At 47.2% G+C, this 21,521-nt stretch overlaps 1 protein-coding gene across 1 annotated transcript in view; it reads left to right on the forward strand.

Moving 5' to 3' along the window:
• The window catches only part of SLC9A9 (solute carrier family 9 member A9), a 485,438-nt gene that overhangs the window by 200,348 nt on the left and 263,569 nt on the right, over positions 1 to 21,521 (forward strand). Inside the window, exons 7-8 of the mRNA XM_081137930.1 lie at positions 8,349 to 8,481; positions 12,565 to 12,709. Coding sequence (XP_080994056.1) covers positions 8,349 to 8,481; positions 12,565 to 12,709 — 278 coding nt within the window. The remainder of the gene's footprint in view (positions 1 to 8,348; positions 8,482 to 12,564; positions 12,710 to 21,521) is intronic.

Consider the following 21,521-nt stretch of genomic DNA (forward strand, 5'->3'; position numbering starts at 1 on the left):
CTGCTTTGAAAATGTAGATTTTAAGCTGGACAGCACTGAGTTGTAATAACTGAAGGGAACTGAATAATGGAATTTGACCAATTTGGCCAAGACATCATGAACGGAACTACATACCAGCCACAAAGAGGGACTTGATGTGGGACAGATGGAAGCAGTGACTGGGGGGAAATAAAGCATTTCACACACACACACACACACACCCAGCTAACCAAAAATTCCTTAATAAACTGCTGTCAGTAGTTAGAAAATTTTTGTTAGGAATTAAAGATTTGGCAGAGAAAATGGAAGTTCCTTTTGGCTGCAGCAATCATTTTCTCATTTTTTTTAACGATTAAATTCATAGAAATTCTGAAAGGGATACAATGTGTTTGCATGTTTGCTTGACTGATACTTTTAAAAGCTTTAAGTGACGTTGATTTTATGTTAGCAAAGGAAGTGAGAGTGAGCGGCCTGGGGTCGGAGAGGCACGTGTCCCAGGCAGGCACCCGGGACGGCGGCTGTGGAGTCGGGAGGACCAGTCAGAGGATAGTGTCCGGAGGAAGAAACTCGGCCGGGAGCGTGAGGTTGGGGCGGTCTCTGAGAGGAAGTGGGGGCAGGTGTTTTAGCAGCGGCAGTGAAGACAACAGGAGTGGGCGGTGTCAGAAACTGGATGATCGTGAGAAAGGTGGTGCGAATGAGGAGAGATGCCCCGGGGTCCAGGGTGGGAAGGTGGCCAGGGTCATGGAGGGGACAGCAGTGGCGGTGATGGCGATTCCGTTTACAGAACACTTTCCATACGTTAATTCACTTTCACTCATCATAATTGCAGTACCTTCTCTCCTGCCGCCCCTTACGTCTTCCCTCGCCTTCTGCCCTTCGTCACTAGCTTTCACTGAGCATGTGTCACACACCATCGTGCCCGAAGCAACTGTGCGTCCAAATCACCCCGACACCCAGAGATCCTAGCCCGGGAGCACCAGCCAGAGTGCGGGGGACAGGTGATGACAGCTCTGTTTCGGTCGAGGTGCAGATTGGACATCCTGTCCGAGAGCCTTCCTTTAGGGCTAAGCCAAGCTCTTAGCTCAAAGGAGAGGAGGAGGAAGGGGGGGCAGGGGGAGCGGGGGGGGGGAGCAGGGGGGGGAGCAGGGGGGGCAGGGGCAGCAGGGGGGGTTATTTAAAGAGGATGACTTGCTTAAGAAATGCTTATCTAGTTCTTTCTATGTGCCAGGTTTCAAGTGCTTTATAAACAATTTCACTGAATCCTCGTAGCAACCTCATGCGATAGGTACTATTACGATCATCCTTTTTTGTAGGAAACTGAGGCTCCCATAGTTTAAATAACTTGCTGAGGGTCACACAACCAGTATGTAGCGAATCTGGTATTTGCTCCCAGATCTCGGTTCTGTGTCCCTGCTGCCCCTGAGCTGCCAGGCTGGCTCCCTGCAGGACATCATCAAGATGGGAAATGGATGTGGAAAGCCCTGGAGCTGTGATCCTATCCCTGAATCTTAAACGATACAGTGAGCAACACAACTTATCCACGCTGCCTTCATCAGAGGGTTTAGGGCATTTCATCCATTTCAAAATATTTGAATAAAAGGTACCGCACACATTTATTTCTGAAAATGGATATATTACAGTATCATCAAACTAGTTTTTGCTGAGTAGTCTGTTCTTGAACAGAATGAATCAATAACTGGACTTATTTCCAATTTCTGAGATGAATATTTAAGCAGCACTATTTATGGTCATGTTATTTTCAAGGATTTTGGCTCCATCCTACTCAAGTATTCTCCCCAGAAATCTCGGGACTGTGTACCCTTCTGACCAGTCTGTGCTGCAAACAGGGCCTCTTCCGAGTGGGTTCCAAAAAGCACGCCCCACAGCGCCAACGGGAAGCCCACTCTCCTTCCCTCCTCTCCTTTCTCTGCTGTCTGCACCCACTGATGGGTTCAGCACCAACCTTGGTACAGGGGAGGAGGTGACTCCTTTTTAAACCCAAAGGGCTGAAACTGCTGGAACATGATATTTCTTCCTCTCTGGGATTGAGGTTGGAGAACTCTGCTCATACTACCTAAAACCTTGGTGGGTTTTGACGCCTCCTGCAGCTGCTGCTCCGCAATCCAGAGGCTTAGTGTTGCAGCTGGAAACCAGAGCCTAGGGGGATGCCACCTTCACAGGGGGTGAGTGAGAACAACTCCAAATATGGGCAGTCAGGAGAGATGCACCCTCCCTGGGCCATGAGTCTCCTGCTTCCTTTGCCTCCTCACCAGAAGCCAGAGGGCTTTGCCTGCAGAATGTCCCCCACTAAACTTGGGGCGATGCACCTCACACTCAGTCTCCTGGCCTGTTTTGTCCTGGGACAGATTCCTGCCAAGGCTGCTGAGGACCTGACTTCCCTCCTTGATCCACGGATCCAAGAGCCAAGCAATAAACATAACAACTTTTTAGCCTCAATTCATGGCCATTTTCTCCCTGCAGACCCTTCTGTTCCCAAGCAGATATGACTAGTTCCTCTGCAGCAGCCTGGAGCCAGTGTGCCAGGAGGGGAGCCACACTGGTCTGACCTCAGTTCAGCCATAGCACTCTGCTCTCTGGCACTGGGAGCCTGTAAAAGTCCTTAGCAGAACAGTGGTGATGATGGTAATAGTCAATACTCACAGAACAGTGATGATGATGGTGATTGTCAGCACTCACAGAACGGTGGCGATGATGGTGATAGTCAATACTCACAGAATGGTGATGATGATGGTGATAGTCAATACTCACAGAACGGTGGTGATGATGGTGATAGTCAATATTCACAGAATGATGGTGATGATGATGGTGATAGTCAATATTCATAGAACAGTGATGATGATGGTGATTGTCAGCACTCACAGAATGGTGATGATGATGGTGATAGTCAATATTCACAGAATGGTGGAGGTGATGATGGTGATAGTCAATATTCACAGAATGGTGATGATGATGGTGATAGTCAATACTCACAGAACGGTGGTGATGATGGTGATAGTCAATATTCACGGAACAGTGATGATGATGGTGATAGCACTCACAGAACGGTGGTGATGATGGTAATAGTCAATATTCATGATGGTGATAGTCAATACTCACAGAATGGTGGTGGTGATGATGGTGATTGTCAGCACTCGCAGAATGGTGGTGATGATCATATCGTCAGCATTCGCTGATGTTTGTTTTTCATGCGCATAATCAGCATTTCATGAATGGTCCAGAATTCATAAGATAACTGTATAAGTTTTAAATTTACCTCATATCCTCACATATTCCAGGGGGATAAGTACTATTATCATCTTAATTTTACTAACTTTGAAACAGTCTGCATGTGATGAACTTGCCCAAGGCCATGCAGCCAATAAGAGTCAAATCTTTGAGGCTCAAGGTAAGAGTCACAAGAGTCGCCTTCAGGCCTGGATTAATGATGATAAAAGTAGCCACAGTATAACCACATGCAGTCAGTGCCTAAGAAGAGACCTTGTAGCTTTTGCAGGCCTCCTTCCTTTCTGCAGTTCTTCCTTCTTTCCTGTCCACTTCCCAGGTGGCCTGACTTCATCCCATCAGCTGTGTCCTAGGCATGCAGGAGGAAAGAGACTCAGCAAGACTGAGGTCTGGGAGCAGCAGCCAGTCATGAGTGTAGGTTTCTTGGAGAGGCTGAGCCGCCCCTGCTGTGCGAGGGCAGAGGGATGTGGCCCCCTAAGCGCTCTGCTCGCATGCAGGCAGGTGTCATCCTGTTCCATCCGGGCACTAAATGAAAGGTTCTGGTACTGAACTCCTGTTGCCCCGAGAGCCAGCCCGAGACTCACTCAACCGTCCTGTTTTCCTCCCAACAAATCACTTTTTCAAGGGGGAAACAGGAAATCTACATTTTTAACTCAGGTACTTGTATGATCTTTATTTGCAGGACCCCTAGTTTTCAAATTTTATTATTATTATTTTTTAAATATATCTTTATTGATTTCAGAGAAGAAGGGAAAGGGAGAGAGAGATAGAAGCAACAATGATGAGAGTCATTAATTGGCTGCCTCCTGCATGCCCCCGACTAGAGATCGAGCCCACAACCCAAGCACGTGTCAAATTTTATTTTAGAAAAAGAGAAGGCCCGGCCGGGCGTGGCTCAGTGGTTGAGCATAGACCTAAGATCCAGGAGATCGGGGTTCAACTCCCAGTCAGGACACATGCCCGGGTTGAGGGCTACAGCTAATCAATGACTCTCTCATCATTGATGTTTCTATCTCTCCCTCTCCCTCTCCCTTCCTCTCTCTGAAATCAATAAAGATATATTTATTAAAAAAAAAAAAAAAAAAGGAAGAAGGAAAAGGAGGGATGGCAATACCTGTAACTTCCAATGAAGCTACAGTGCAGGCGTGACTGGACCAGCTGCTATGTAACGTGAGGGCTCCTCTGTGTTACAGCTCTGAGCAACGACACCCCAGCCTCTCCCCTGCACAGGTGCCCACACCTGTGCTCCCTGGGTTCCAGCCCTGACTATAGACAGTACACCCTTGACTTTGTGGACCTCGACTTAACTGACTTCAGATTTAATGGACAAAATTTTCTGTCTGTATATCATATGTTAAAATTAACACCCTGTTAATTTTAAAATGCTTTTAACCTAGATTTGCTTATAATTAAATTAACGGCTTATTTTTTTTGTTATTAGTTTACTGTTATTTTTATATATTTATTTTTTAATCCTCACCTGAGGATATTTTTTCCGTTGCTTTTCAGAGAGAGTGGAAAGGGAAGGGAGAGAGAGGGAGGGAGAGAAGCATGGATGTGAGGGAGACACAGCAATGGTTTCCTCCCATACTCACCTAGCCAGGCCCAGGGACTGAACCTGCAACCAAGGTACATGCCCTTTGCCGGAATTGAACCCAGGACCCTTCAGTCTGTGGGCTGATGCTCTAACCTCTGAGCAAATCCGACTAGGGCAGTTTACTGTTATTTTTAACAAATTTTATTGAATTGGCCATATGTTGGAAAAAACACTGTAGTAAACTTGCCAACATAAATAATTATTACATATCTACAGTTGCAGTCTACCTACTTAAATCCAAGAGTCAGTGCTTGTAAACAGTGTTTGGGGAATGATTCACGTGTGATCACAGGGCATTGATCGAGGTAACTGGTGCTGTGTCTCCTGGCCTGGCTTTCTGCAGCAGTTGTAACACCTGCGGCCAGTGTTCCACCCTGACGAGCCACGCCCTAGCTGTGGGTACGTGTTCACTCGAGGTGACTGGGGAATGCTGGCGTTTACTAGGCATAGTCAGTATAAATGTAAAATTACAGTGATACACATAGAAAACTTTTCTGTGAAATTACACTTTTCATACATACTTACTTTTAATTATACCAACAGGTAGAAACAGGTAAACTAACTATTTTGCCAATTTTTTCACATACACATTCCGAAACCCCCCTTTCCTGTATAATGGACTTCTGGCTTTAACGGACACCCCGGCCTGAACTGGTCCCCGTGGGAGGTCTGACTGCGGCCTCCCTCGGGGTGCCCTCAGCCTCCTCGCCTGTGCCTGCCCGTCGCCCGCGGCCTGTAGTACCTCTCCTCCTCGCTGTCTCTTACCTTGCTCAGATGCCACCTCCCCCGCTCTAAAATAGTGTCCCTTCCTCATCTGCACCATTTGACGTGGTGTATCTCTCACCAAGCCACTCAGCACCATGGCTAGAGCCAGTTGTCACCCGCTGGGCTTCTGCCTGGACATGCCCTGTGTACCTCAAACAAAGAGCCGTCTCAGTTCTGCTTCCCTCCTCTATGCCCGTCCCTGCCCGCCCCACGCCCTGCCCTGCGCCTCATGCCCCCTTGCACGCCCCGGCCCCCAGGGCGAGCGTCTGCGGAGTCGGAGTCAGGGCCGGAGCACTCGCCCCCCTTCAGTGAGGTCAGGCCTCACAGGGAGGGAGCCGGGCTGCGGCCAGTGGGTGGGGTCAGAGCCCAGGAAGAGAACACCCCCCAAAGTGCAGACTGTGATACCCGGGCATTTTAGGTGACACACAGGTAAACTTTTTAAAACTGTGATTATATCTCATATTTATTAAAAATGAATATAATTAGCATATTAAGCCTATGATTTCATAAATATGCTTTAATAAAAGGTTTGCATTTGAATGAAAATGAGTTGATGTGAAGAAAAACATTACATAAATAATAATAGAGGGTATGGCCAAACGATGTGCTTGGGAAGCATCGGACAGAGAAAATGCTTCCCGGGTTGGGGGGTGAGGAGTGTCCTGCGGGCCGGATCCCCTGGGAGCGCCCGGGGATGAACAGGCTTGTCTGCAGAGCTGTGCCGCTGTGCAGGGCCTCCGTCCGAGAGCAGGAGGCAGACGCAGTGTCCCATCACTACGGCCTCTTCGCCGGGTGAAGAACCGTGCTGGTGGGTGTCACCTCCCAGATACGGCCGTGGGGATTACATCCTCTCCCGAGACTGTCCCGGCAAAGGACCCAAATGTGAATTTGCTTTGTTTCCTGCAAAGCACAACTCTTTACAGAAAGGAAACCACTGCAAAGCCATCCTTTCCCGGCACACATCTCAGGGCTCCATTCGCCACCCACTTTCGTCATCCTGTCCAGTCACGTGGTCAAAGCCACAGCGTGGGCCCACTGTAGGCCTTAGAAGCACCCAGGGAAAACTAGAAGCACTTACCTTCAGTTCTGCAGTTCCTTCCTGGCTGCTGGCTGGAGGCTCGGTTCCTTGCTGCATGGACCTCTCCAGAACATAGTGGCCAGGGTCATCACAAAGCCTCCTCCTTCATGAGGTGACAAGAAACAAACACTTCTCTGCTCATTTTCACGATAGCATACACTCCTTTTCTGACCCTGTTCTATGTTCCAGAGGAGTCCCCCACTTGTGGTCCCACCAGGGTCGCCAGAATTTGAAACTGGACAGCAAATGGATCTGGGCTGCCTCTGCTTATAGTTGTCCAATAGCAATTTGTAACTATTTTTAAAAACATAAGTATTATATGTGGGTAAAACTAAAGCAAACAAAAATTTAAAAACTACTGATAATCTCTATTTTGATTACATTTTAGTTGCTAATATGTCTTTTAATTTAGTTTGGTATAAGTAAAATTATGCTGTGACATAAATTAGGTAATAATTATGTTTCTTTGTAAAAGAAATATGTTTGGTGAGATGCTGTCTTTGTTGCTTTCTTTTATAATAAAATAATACAGTTTGAATAAAATGTAATATTTGGGGGAAAAACACAAAAGAACTAGCAGCATTTAAAACGACCTTGTTTTAATGCCACACATCTTCCTATGGGAAAATTGGAATCCACTCCGCTGTTCTCTTAACTAGTCTCCAGACAGACAGTCAGGTGGGGGAGTGAGCATGTGCTAGGCCCAGCGTGAAAGATTCAGCTGCGTCTCCGCACAGTCCCATCTCACCTCAAGTCAGGTGTCTAGTGGACTTGCCCTCACTGCAGCAAGGTCCCTCCCAGAGCCCACTGAGAGGCCTCTGATTAAAATTAAAACTGAAAAACCTGCAGCGTTGCTTCATGAGGATCCCCCACCTACTGGCTCTAGTGATCTGTGCGTTTTAGTGCAATAATATGGAGATTGTATCTCCTAAAACAGGGCACACCTTGTCCTTCACATGAATGCTCTGGGATTTGAGGCCTTGGTTTAAAAAAACAACAACAAACATGACATCCTCAGATATTTAAGTGCCCAGGCTGCCTACTGGTGGACTGCTGTTTCTCAGTGGAAATGGATCTGCTGGCAGCTGTGGAACGGTGCGTAAAGCCGGCGTCGAGCAGCTGCGCTGTTGGTTTCCCTGGGAAACGTGGTTTCCTTTCTCCCCAAGGCTGTTCCTCGGCTCGGCTTCAGAGGGTGACACTGGATGGAGCAATGCTTCGTGGCTCACGACAATATCACAGCAGAATATTTTGTGCGCGCTGTGATTTTATCACCCACTGTGCGCAGGCCATAAAAGTGCACTTTTATCAGGAATATTTGTGAATATATAGCAGCACTGAAGATGTGGCCACTAAATAATTCACAGTTACCTCTCTCCTCTGCAGATTCCTTATACCCTGCCATGTTTGAATGCCTAGTTTGCTCAGAAACAATATTCTTCATGACCCTGCCAATATAAAAACGTCTCCTGACTGGCAGCACTGGATGGGTGCCAGGGGGCGGCCCTGAGGAAGGGAAAGCCCTTCGCTCCCTCCACCTCTCCCTGTCCTGGCCCCTTTCCCCAGAGCTCTTTGACCAGCACCTAGCGTCATAGGAGAAGGTGCCCTTCCCGAGAGTGGGTGCTAAATTCTGACTTGAGAACTTGGGCTGTGAGATGGAACTCACCCGTCACCCTCCTCTCTTCCCAGTTCCATATCCACCTACAGCCCCAGGGAGAACCCGAACGCCTTTGACGCCGCGGCGCTCTTCCAGTCCGTGGGGAACTTCCTGGGGATCTTCGCCGGCTCGTTCGCCATGGGGTCTGCCTTTGCAGTTGTCACGGCCCTGATATCCTTTGTCTGGTGGGGAAAGCTGGGGGCCGTGTCTTTGGAACGTTTTTGAAATAGGACAGCCTCCAGACCTGGAAACGACTAGTCTGGTTCCAGGGTGACGCCGTGCCACTGGGGCCATCGGAGTCTCCCTCCAGGCAGAGGCCGGTGCCAGTGGCAGAGGGGCCCAGGCTCTCTTCCTGCCCAAAGCTCACTGTGGGTGTAAACAAGCCTCCGTCGCTCCTCTATGGAGAGGGACCTGCACGCAAGGCAGGGACGATGTTTCCCATGTCTGGGCGATTGTGTCGTCTCCCACCTCTTTTGCTGCAGAGGTGGGAGGACCGGTGGCGCTCTTAGAGGATTTGAGCCAGAATGAAGCTGGTTGGGTGGGCGGCTCGCTTAGAGCAGCTGGGAGGAAAGCCAGAGCCAAGGGCAAGTGTGAGAGTTCAACGAAGGCCACAGACAAGGGTTAAAAAGCAGAGCAGCCCGGCCGGCGTGGCTCAGCAGTTGAGCGTTGACCCAGCATCCAGGCGATCGGGGTTCGAGTCCCAGTCAGGGCACAGGCCCGGGTTGCGGGCTCAATCAATGACTCTCTCATCATTGATGTTTCTCTCTCTCTCTCCCTCTCCTTTCCTCTCTCTGAAATCAATAAAGATAGATTTAAAAAAAAAAAAAAAGCAGAGCAAAGGGTTAAAAACAAAAGACCTTGAGGAAAAGAGAAGGAAAGAAGGTGTAAGAGGGCTCCAGGCCCCAGGCAAAGGAAGAAACACGTTGGGGCCTTTTTCCATGGGGACCGACTAGCCACTAAAGTCTGGGTTCTCCTAAGTGTTCCTAAGATGCTGGAATATGAGTAACACATGGACTCTGACTTCAACTAGAGACAAGCCTGGAAGGACAAGCTGTACATAATAGCTGGATAGAAAGTGAGTGCCAGAGCCAGAGCCAACTTATTAGGACTATACACATTGAAATGGGGTGAGGACATGGCGTCTGGAATCGTCCAATAGACTTGTGGCCAATCTCATGATTCTGGAAAATAATTTGAAAAGCAGTGTTTACGTGCAAAGTTAGACTAGGACTTGGCCTGAAAGGGGTAGAATATAGCCAAGGCCACGTGATAAGTGAATCAAGGGAAGTGGGGGTGGGACTGAGGTGGCACATAGCACATGTGCCTGGGAGGACCAGAGGGTTTGGGCCAGTGAGCGATGGAAGGTGAGGGGACATAATAGGATGGGGTCAGGTGAGGAGCATCTTGGAGTGTTACTCAAACGAGGGCCACACACCAGAAGTCCTGCTCTAAAACATGAACGAGCAACTGGACGTAGGGTGATCAGGTCAGGAGGGTTAGAACCAAAGAAAACAGGTGATAATTGTGGGAGAAACATCAGAAGGAGACCAGTATTTAGAAAAACCTCTTCAACTTACCGGTTGGTTGGTTACAAGAGATAAAGACAGGGAGAGAATCCAAGTCCACTCCTAACTTTTTTCCTGGAAACCCTAGAGAATGCCAACTCATCAACAGAAATAAAGTAAGTCAGAGAAGGTAGGCTGATTTCTAACAAAAATACTGATTAATAATCTCCCCAGTATTTACAGCACGTCAGGGCCCCAATATTTGTTTAATATGCAATACCTCATCTGACATTCATAATGATCATACCACACAGATGTTATTTTTATTGGACTTGAAGCTCAGAAAGGGTTAGCACTGCTCAAGGTCACGCAGCTGATGGGTGGAGCCACGATTCAAACCCAGGCACTGAAACCAAGAGACAGACCATGCTCCTGAACACTGCTCCCCACTGCCTCGTAATTATTCAGTGGAATTATAATGGAGGTCACGGGTTTAGAGTGATAGCAATGATAATAGCAACATTCAGATGTCAGCATGTGCAGGGTCTTTACATACATCTCCTCACTTGAGCCACCCCTGTAAGACCGGTTATGATTAACCTCACCCTAACATGGGGACACTGAAGTCAAGGAGGCTAACTAGCTCACTCTGGGTCACATATCAGCAGTAATTAACATGATAATAATAATGTCATCTAGCATTTATTGAAAACACTATCGAGTGCCAGCCATTGTCCTTAGCAATCTGCATGGATTATCTGAGACAGCTTCTATGAGAATCCAAAAGGAGAGACTGTTACTTCCTGAGTTTACAGCTGTAGAAACTGGCACATGAAGGTTAAACAACCTGTCGGGGTCACATGGCCAGGACATTTCAGGGGTGGCATTTAAACCCAGGCTTTGGGCTCCAGAGCCTGCCCTAGATGAAGGAGCCGAAACCGAAGCTCTCCTCTGCCTGACGTGAAAAGAACATGTGGCACAAAAGTAAACGAGCTGATAAGGGAAGGGAAAAGTCCCAGGAGATTGAAAGTCCTCCACGAATTGGATCAGATCTGGACAAAAGGGTGGAGAGACAGAAGAGACGGTGACTCGGTCACAGTGACAAGACCCATCATGCGGCCCCCGGTGGCCCTGGTGCCCCAGGAACTCAGGGTGCGCAGGAGACAGGGCACAGGCACCCCCGCGGCAATCACCCCCCACCCCGTCCACGGCCAGGCTGAGGCTCCTCAGGGTGCAGGCCCCCGACGAGCTTGGGGCTTGACCCAGAGCTGAATGACCTTCTGCAGGAGGGTGGAAAACAAGGCCCTGGGCCCACGGGATGCCCGAGCCCTCCGGCAGCGGAGTAGAGGAGGGAGTCAGAGCGACGGCCCACTAGAAACAGCCACCGGCCCGCCCCGAGAGGGGCGCTGAAAGGGCCAAGGGCGGCCACGCGCTCCTCCGGCTAAGAATCACTCCCAGGTCCTTCCTGGGTCTGTTTCCAGACGAGGACTTTTTTAGAACAAATTCATTTAAATCACACTAATAGAAAAACTGATATCCCTTGTTGCTTACCAGGCACAGTCTTCTGAGAGCTTGACGTACAGTAACTGGTTTACACACCCAGCAGGTGGGTTGAATTATAACTCCCATTTCCACACAGGGAAACAAGGCTCGGAGTGACGGAGGCACACGTCCAGGCTAACACCGCAGATCTGAACCCAGGTGGAGTCACTTCCACAGGGCACACTCTCAACCGGGACACGTTCTGGTTTGCAGCGTTAGAAGCATTTTGCACCTACTTCATCTTGCTTTCCTCCTCGCCTGTATGAGCAGGAATTATTCGCCCTGACAGTGCACATAGGACCGAAGCGAGGCTCAGAGAGATTAATGTATTGCTCAGAAGTCACCCAGCCAGTGACTAGCAGAGCCGAGATATGGGCCCGGATCTTCTACCCCAAGGGTCATGCTTTTTGCTTCCCTGCCCTGCTGCCAAACACCTCTTAATGTGGACTCTTCTTTAGATTTTTTTTTTCTAGAAGCACAAAAAATGCAACATTTCATCTTATTTGTCAGAGTGTTTTTGCCTAACTGTGGACACGGTAGCTATGTAACCCGTTCCCATGGATCACATCCTCCTAATCATCTCCCCATGACCCATTCTCTGCATGACTTGGGTCACTGTGCCTTTGCTCTATTTGCAATTTGTAGGCCACTGGCCAAGTGTCATCCTGGCCACCATGAACCTCTGCCTGACCTAGAAGTAATACACATTTTCCTCTATCCCTCTCAGAGCAAGCGGCATGGCAGCTTCCCCACCACTGGATAGGATGCTGCTCCTGGTCCTCTTTCCCTCCACAGGAGGGAAGGGTGCTCCTGGTGTCTGTCCACAAACGAGCCCACCCCTCCCCAGGGAGCAGCTGCCTCCTTTGGCGCTGATGGTCTGTGTCTCATCCACCCCCACTCTGTGACTTTGCTCCCCAGGTCTGCTACAGTCTCCTGCGGGACACACCCCAGGGCCCGAGTTCAAATTCAAGAGGTTGTGTGTCCACAGGTAGCTGATCTTTTCCTCTTAGTTGGACACTTTTCCTTCTTTATCTGAGCACAAGTTTGTATTTTTACCAGAGTGTCCGGGGCCCAGTGAAGCCAGGAAGCCGTGCTGGCTTCGAGCAGCCTCAGGGAGTTACGGCCGCCAACCAGGTCTGAGATCAGTCCTACTCAGAGACTAGCACAACCGCATCAGTTCCTCTCAGCCAAGGAGATTTAGCTGCTAAAGCAATTGTTTCCCTTAACGCATCTTCCTCACTTGACCAAATTTACGAAGCTGCACGAGCTCCCCCTGCTGGAGACGGGCCTGCTCTTCCTCCTGTCCTGGAGCGCCTTCTTGTCTGCAGAAGCCGCTGGCCTCACAGGTATGTGTCCCAGGCAGCCCTTCTGGGTGCTCCAGGGAGAAACAAATAATAATTCATCCATTTTGTACACAACAGCTTAACTGAAAGTCTCCAAAACGCCATTTCCTCTTCTCTCCTTGCTGGTCAGGAGGGGATGGTAAAATCTATTAATGACTAATTAACAGAGGTGATGGATAACTTTAGGAATGGCTGCTAACAGCAATGCCCACCTACAGAGCCTCTCCCCATGTGCATAAGTCCACGCTCAGTGTTTAAACTCTTTGCACACTCACTATGGCAGGCCAGAAAACCGCTATGTGAGGCTCCACAGCTCAATATCTTCTCCAGAGAGTCTATAGACAGGGTCCTCTGAGGTGGAATGATTGATAGAAAAAAGGGCAGCCCCTAAGGTCCTAGGGCCATGGATCCTGTGGTCTGGATTCAGCAATTAGGTTGCCTTTCAGTGGCAGTGAGAGTTTGCATTTGGGTAGCTGCGAGGATTGGGTGCTTTCCCATGTAAAAGAATCACTGTGGCTCCTACAAAATGTCAAAGCTATTTCTCTCCTTTGGCCTCTTTTCTGCTTCCCCTGGGTGTCAATCCCTGATCCTTGGTACTCACTACATCTTAACTGGCATTAAAGTGGCCAGGATCCCTGCTGAGGTGCTAACTGGTAACAGGGTACCTCCCTATGGTAATTTGCATTTTAATTGTCAGTACTTTAAATCCAAATAATAATAAAAGTCGACTTATTGAAAGTGAACTATGCTACCACAGGGTGCTTGCTAACTGCCTTTTAGAAATGTTCTCATTAATTTACAGAAAGATTCAAAGTTAGGAACTATATATGTCTAGTTTACTAGTGGGGAAGCTGAGATTTAAAATTAGGAGATTTGATTCCAAAGCCTGGGCTGGTGGGCACTATGCACCACTACCTTGAATGAAATTTCACCTGTGAAATATGAGGCAAGCCCCCAAGGATAGAAAAATATTTGGGCCCCAGGAATCTGCTGGTCCATTTGCTCTTAGGCTGGTTTTGGTTGTCCTTTGAACACAAACTCTTTGGCAAATCTTTTTTTTTAAATTTATCTCTATTGTTGAGAATATTACAGATGTCCCCCACTTCCAACCCCCAAAACAAAGATCATAACAAGAGACAAAGAAGAACACTACATAATACTAAAGGGATCGTTCCAACCAGATGATATAACCCTGGTAAACATATATGAAACCAATATAAGAGCACCTAGATATATAAAAAAACTCTTGGAGAGATCGACAGCAATACAGTCATAGTAGGGGACTTTAACACCCCACCGATTTCACTGGATAGGTCTTACAGACAAAAAATCAACAAGGAAACATGACCTTAAATGACACACTAGATCAGATGAATTTAATTGACATTCACAGGACGTTTCACCCCAAAGCTGCAGAATTCTTCTCAAATGCACAAAGGATATTCTTAAAGATAGACCACATGTTAGGACACAAAACAAGTCTCTACAAGTTTAAGAAGATTGAAATCGTATAAAGCATCTTCTCGGATCACAATGGCTAGAAATTATATATCAACAACAGTAAAAACACTCAAAAACATTCAAACACGTGGAGGCTAAATAGCATGTTATTAAACAATGAATGGGTTACCAAAGAGATCAAGGGAGAAATCAAAAAGTTCCTGGAAACAAATGAAAATGAACACACAACACCCCAAATCTTGGCACACTTTTTTGTAATGATGTCTATCCTGGTGCTCTGGGCAGCTGACCCAAGTTACTGTAGAGCCACAGGGACCAAGCGATTCCCTCGGGCTTTGAGTGTGTCTGTCACTCACACCGAAAGCCACCCTGCCAGTTATGATCTTATGACCCTGTAATCAGGACTACATCACCAGAGGCCACCCTACTGGTCCTTGTATCCAAATCATCCAACACAACCTCCGTTATGTTAGTGCCTTGCTAGTTGGTAGGGAGGTTGCTGAAGAGCTTATGTGTGCCCAAGACAAAGAACACTAGTGTCCCGTAAATGAAATAATAGAGGTAAACAATTTATATCCATCATTCAAAAATTGTTGGTTCCCTCTTCTTCATATTTTGTGCCCTTTTTATCACTTAACATGTTGTAAAATATGTGAGTAATATTAATGATAAGAATACATATTTCACCTTCCAGGAAGGTAGAAAAGTATCTTAACTCATCTGATAATTTTAGTCTACTGTTAAACATTGGAATAAACACACATGCATGCACACACATATACATACACTCACAAAAATTGTTTGTTTCTGTGTGTGAAATTGTCTTTCTATTTTCTGGTCCATTTCAGCAAGATCTTGTTTTATTAACTGTTTTAAAGGTTATGGTCCATGTATAAATTGCTAGTTTATGCGCCTTGCTCTTGGACCACACTTGTCAACCCTTTGTCCTTAGTGGATGTCATGGAGGCCACTCTAAGGAGCCAGCATGATGCGATGGGAGATGCAGGTGTGCCCCTCAGTAGCAGAAAGACCCAAATGCCCACGGCTGCACCCAGGGGCACGCCCAGTGCGGAGCAGTTCTGCGGATAGCAGTATGCGGGGTGGGCATTTGCCGCAGACCAGCCTAGGTGTGAGCATTTTCTGCTGCCAAAGACCAAGCCTGCTGTGTCCAAGTTCTTATGTGTTTGCTTATTAATTATTTAATCCTTTCCTATTTCCAACTTGGATTTGAGACAACTTATAACATGCATATCACGGGACCATTTAGTTGAGGGTAAACACTCAATTGCTTTTGGATAGAGTTTTTCTGCAAAATTAAGAGAAACTCTTAATTGCTGTGGTGTGTCAATAAATATAGCTCTGAGCTTTCCGGCAGCCAAAGCCAAAAGGGAAGCATGGTGAGTTACATAGGAAAAATGCAGCATTATGAAAGGAAGTCATACTTATTTGTAAAAATGGTCTAGCTGTTCTTCCGGTACTAAAATTTTAGGGGAACTTATCACACGCTTTCTTATATAAGGGCCTTTCCACACCACAGTGGACAGTGTATTTAATAATCGTTTCAAGGGAGATGGAGATCTGTTCTTCATGTAGTCCTTTCCCATCTCACCTTTCAAGGAAACCCGAGGGGGTGGTATCCATCAGGGAGTGTAATGATAAAAATCCTTCTAGTTCTAATCCACACATAAATTAACATAATGCAAAGCTAAAATCTAAAACCTTTAAGAAAGTGCTTAGCGGATGAGTATTGGACAATGAATACAGTGACCCAAACGGAATGAGTAACTGGGAGGCCACCAGCAGTCGCCCTGCGTGGGCTCCCTAAGCCCAGCCCGTGGTCCTGGGAGTGGGGCTCACAGCAAGGGTCCCACAGTCCCCAGCCTGGCAGTTCAAAGTGGGTGCTCCAGGGGTTGCCAAGTGAGCAGGGCTCTAGGCACCCAGCTTCACCCCTTTTATTGGTTTCACGAATTAGGTTTTCACCTAAGATCTTATTTTAAAAAGGATTTCTTTTGCTTTAGACAAAGCACATCTGCCTTTAAAAACATATTTTTTTACTTTTCTCTTAATACCAAAGTAATGCATATACAGAGTGAGACAATAGTAGGTTTACAGTTGTGAGTGTGTGAAACACAAGGTTTATTTTTATATTATTTATTAATTATTGTATTTTCCATATGAACAACTATAAAGCTACTTTTACCCCACCCTCTACATGTAGAAAATGCAGGTTCATAGAAGGAAATAAATTAGAACTACCTATATTCTTACCACCTATTAATACTGTTGTTAACAGGGGTCTGAGTCCATCTAATTATATGCATATGCACATAATATATGCATGCCTATATGTATTTACACTGTTTATTTCTAAGTAACTTGCTTTTTCCTCACTCGACAATTTATAGTAAATGTTTTTCAAGGCATCACATATTCTTCTATCTTGTATTTTTAGTGGCTGCCTAGTACTATATCATATCAACTTGCCATAATTTATCATACCATCTTTTTAATTGTTTAAGGTTTTCAACAGTATTAATATAATTGCAATGGTAATCCTTACAGATTGATGTGTGGATTTCTATTTATGTAACTGCCTAAAAATAAAATTGCTGGGACAATAAGAAGGCTAAGATTTTAATGTCTTGGAAAAATCCATCTAAATTATCCTCTGGAAAATTTGTGCCCCTTTGCACGTTCACCAGCAGCGTAAGAGGGAGCTCGTTCGCTCCCTGCTGCCCCACCCTCAAGCTTCCCCGTCCCTGCGACCTCGACCACCAGGCCCCACTTCATTCTGCTCTAAATTCGTTATATTTTCACCGCGGAAGGCATTCTAACTGCGTGTCAGTGGCAGCTTCCTCGCCCCTTCGGTGAGCTACTCTCTGCCCTCTTGTCTTCTTTCCCTACTGAGATGCTTATCGCTGTCACATTAAGTTTCAGGAGCTCTTTTCCCACTAAGAAAATTAACCTTTTGACTGTCGTATAGGCTATAGATACCCTGTGTTTTATTTTTTTTAGGTAAGATAAAAGGTTAGGATAGACATTTTCAAGCTTTCTGAGGGTAATTTTATCTCCTCATTACAAGGTTTTATTAATTTATGTTTAGAAAGCCTAAATGTTTAATAGTTGTCTGGTTTGATTTTTACGTTGGAACCCCACTGGAACTTGCTTTGCTGTGAGGGGCAGGACACTGCAGGAACTCGCCTTTCGTCCTGGATGGTTATCCACACGTCCTCAAACCCTCGCACACTAACCTGTCAGGTGCAGATGTAATGCCCGTGTGCAGAGCTACATGTGTGTGCACAGAGCTCTGAGCTTGCTATGCTCCGCTGAGCTCTGGGGCGTCCCTGCTTTTTTTATTTTAACCTCATGGCTCATTTCAACCCCTCCCCCTTCCCACGTTCAAGAGCTTCCTTTAAACATGTATATATTTATTGTTTCAGATGGACTTTAAAATAACTGTTAGGTTTCAAGCGAAAAATCACTCTGGGATTATGATTGCGGTTGCGTTAAATTTTTAGATTAATTTGAGAAGTGTTTTTACAGTGTGGTCTCCCCCCCAGGAGTATTGCCTCTCTCCGTGTAGTCAAGTTATCTTTTATGGCCCTTAGTAAATTTTTATAGCTGTCTTTGCATTAGACCTACAAATTTCTTGCTAAGTACTTTTTAAGCTATTTTATATTTTGGGGACTATGATGAATGGAAACGTCTTCCATTATAGTTTCTAACTAGCTATTGTTTGTTTATGTGCATCTAGATTTCACTACGGTGTTTGTGTTACTCTTTGTAATTCTGAAATATAGAACTAGAGCTGGTAGGAAGCACTGGGTTGGTGGGCAGAGGTTATATTGGACTGTCCGGTCCGTGAGAGCTGTATCAGCACCAGCAGGCTGGGCAAAGTGTGCTAGGCACTCAGCATCTCTTGTGCAATGGAATGCATGATTTTTGCCTAACCAAAGGAAAATTGCCAAAATCTGAACCACAGGCTTCTTTGTAAGGCAGTGTGTGCCCTATGCCTGATAATATTCTTGCAGATTCTACTCGGCCACTGGTCAGCATAGTCCAGCGCAGATTCAGACACCGGCTAAAGGATGTATCATAAATGCCATTAACCTGAGTTTCTATTCCTCCACCTATTAAGTTGACATAGAAACACATAGACCTGGGGAAGTAGGAGCCTAGCCCAGGAGAACGTGGTGGACGTGTGTGGGGCTGGCTGCCCAGCACCCGTTCTCACTTCCACTGGGAATAGCATCCTGATGTCACTCAGGGGCCTACTTCTCCATCAGACACCATCTTTTAATCAAGGGCCCATCCTGCCCCGCCAACGGGAGCACTCCAAGCTAGGTCAGGCCGACACCCTTCCCCTGGGGTGTGAACCCATAGGAGGGGTAGGAGAAGGTGTAACTGTTGGCACCTGTTCTTTCCAACAGCACAGCCCTGCTGAGACCCTCTCTCTCTTCATGCCACGGCCCCTGAGCTGCCTTCGTGGCTCTTCTCTAAGAGCCATCACCCTTCCCTCCAGTGAACTCCTTTCTGATTATAGTAGCCAGAATCAGTTTTTATTGCTTGCAAACAAAGAAACCCTAATGGTACAAGGGAAGGAAGGCTCCACGGGGTGTTTCAACAAAAGAAACTGCATCACACGGTGACAGATCAGAAGGGAAGGGAGGCTCAAAGACAGCACGGCCTTGAGGCTGGGACACGGGGAACCGTCACGCCAGGTGCACACTGTAAACAAAAAGAATCAGGCTTTTAAAGAGTCAGCACAGCGGCCATCCCTTTTCAGTTCGGCTTCTTACAGGATTCACTATGAACACGTCGGTGCGGGGCTCATCACCGCGTCTCCCGCTTTCCCTTTCCCTTGTTACTAGTTTCATGATGATCACTTGATTTATTCTGACCACCCTTTACTGCAAGGACCACATTTGCTGCAGCAGCACCTCCATCGCTTGGAAACTGCACCTGCACATGTTCCGTACTCACGCAGAAGAACTTCATTTAGGGAAACAAGTTGCTTTTACACTTGCAAAGGGGAGTTGGCATGTCCATCACCCGGAAGCCCGATGCTCTGCCGCTGCAAATGTGCGAGCACAGCTTGAGGAGGCTCTTCTTTGGGAAGACGGGCCAAATGTCACGTGCAAGTGGGAGTCTTTCTAGAGGATGAATGTGTAGCTAGGAATGGACTATGGGAGCCCCCGGCCGGGAGAGCACGTGGAGAAGAGCGTACGGCCTGTCTGTCCTCCTGAAGTCGGCCAGGGGGCTCTGTCCCCGGCTTCTGGCTTTCCCTGCTTGCTGAGGGGTGGCAATAAGGCCTTCTATTAACTGCTATCTCAGTTCTCTTTACCCCTAAGGTGAAAGGATTTTATTCTTTGTACTGGAAGGACCCTGCCGGAGAAGGGATGTGGCTTGAGGGTAAACGCAGGCCCCCAGGCAGTCCCTCCCGAGGTGCCCGGTACACGGCACACCTAATTTCTGACCAAGTAGAATTTTGATCGTGACTTTTGCTAAAAGTCATTAGGTTACTGAGCCGTTATTTTAAATTGAATATTGAAAATAGTTCAGCAGTATTATTTATAGCATAATCTCTAATGGAACTAAATCCTGTCGCAGAAGCTGCCCTTCGCTTATAAAGATAACGGAGAAGCACAGCTAGACGGGTTGTTTGAAAATCCATTTCTGTGATCTGTTTCCAGCCGAGACTTTGGGGGCCAGTTTTCCCCAGAAGCTAACGTTCAGGGACTGCCATTAGGCACCCGAGAGTGATTTCTAATGGCCACACTGGCACCGCGTCCAACGATGGCTCTGCTTCAGGCGCTGCTGCCAAAGGCAGCTTCGTTTTTAGATTCCTGGGGCAAAGAAGGGGGAGGGAGGCCGTGGGCATACCTCGCTTTCTCATACGGAAAGGTAAACAGTGTAGCACCTGCTGTATTTCCTCAGCGTAGAATGATTTCCATCTTAGAAAATAAACACATAGAAGTCTGAAAGAAAAAAGTCCAGATTACTGCTGCCATTGGGCTTCATAGTCTGATTCTAGAGAGTAAAAGACTCTGAAAAAAATTTTTTTTCCATCCTCACCAGAGGATATGTTTATTGATTTTTTTTAGAGAGAGAGGGAGGGAAAGAGACACAGAGAGAGAAATATCGATGTGAGAGAGAAACATGGATCAACTGCCTCCCCGACACACCTCGGCCAGGGATGGAACCTGTAATGCAGGTTTGTGCCCTGGCCAGGAGTTGAACCCACAACCTTTTGGGATGACTCTCCAACCAACTGAGCCACGCAGCCACGGCTAAAAACATGTTTTATCTTAGCTGGGTAAAAACAAGTGATGGTCTGGCCCAGTCTTTAAGGAATTAACCGAGATATCTGAGCGAGAGGAGCACTCAGCACACACAGGCGTCAGTCACACCATAGACAGAAATGCAGCCCGATCCCGTCACCCAGGAAGGTTCTGCTAGAGGCAGGAGCCTATTGCATCTTCACAATGAGGAAAAACACGCGGCCACTCGGGTTCCGCAAGGCTTTCGTGCAGTGAACAGTCGTCAGGAACAGGAGAACGCTGCGAAGTCTCTTTTTTACAATAGGGAGGAAATACTGCCAGGTGAAATGACTGTTACTGGGCGTGTTGAGACTTGACGTGATCTGAGTGAGAAACTTGGCTCATTACTCTCTCCTCCGTCATCTCCCAGCCTGGCAAACATTTGCCTCGAACTCTTCAGGAGGCCCTGGGCGCCGAGGCGCTCCGCTCGGCTTGCCCGGTGCGCCGCATGGCTGGGCGGGATGTGTGTCCAGGTCTCAGTAAATAAAGCACGTCTCCAGGAGGGGACTTAGTTTGAAAGGTTTCTTAAAACGAATCTGGCCATTTGGGCTTCTAAGTACATGTCATCAGCCAGCATCTCTCAGCATAAAACTGCTCTTGCTTTCATATTGAAAGGACTGTGAGAATCCAACTTAATTAGCTAACAGCTCATTAACGAATGAGGTACACTGAGTGCTTTCCAAGTCAAAAATAAAACCTGGAGGCTCAAAATGTCAGGCATTCAAGCTGTAGTAATAGGCACCCGAAGTCCTCAAGGGGATTAGTTAGCCAGTACGCTGAACCAAGGAAGCAGGCGCGATGCGGGTCCCATCCACACAGGCGTGCGGCACTGTCTCCGAGCGCACCTGCACCTGCACCTGCACCTGCACCTGCACCTGCACCTGCTCCGGCTCAGCGGCCTCCCTGCCCAGGCAACCCGAGTAGGGGACAGGTTCGCGCCTGCCTTCCTCGCCGCAAACGCTTCCCGTTGTTGGTTAACATCTCCTCGCGGTGCCAGAAGGCAGGGGAGGGAAAGACACAGTTCTTTCTTTGGC

This window comes from Miniopterus schreibersii (genome assembly GCF_964146895.1).
Source record: "Miniopterus schreibersii genome assembly, chromosome: 5".
Lineage (NCBI taxonomy): Eukaryota > Metazoa > Chordata > Mammalia > Chiroptera > Miniopteridae > Miniopterus > Miniopterus schreibersii.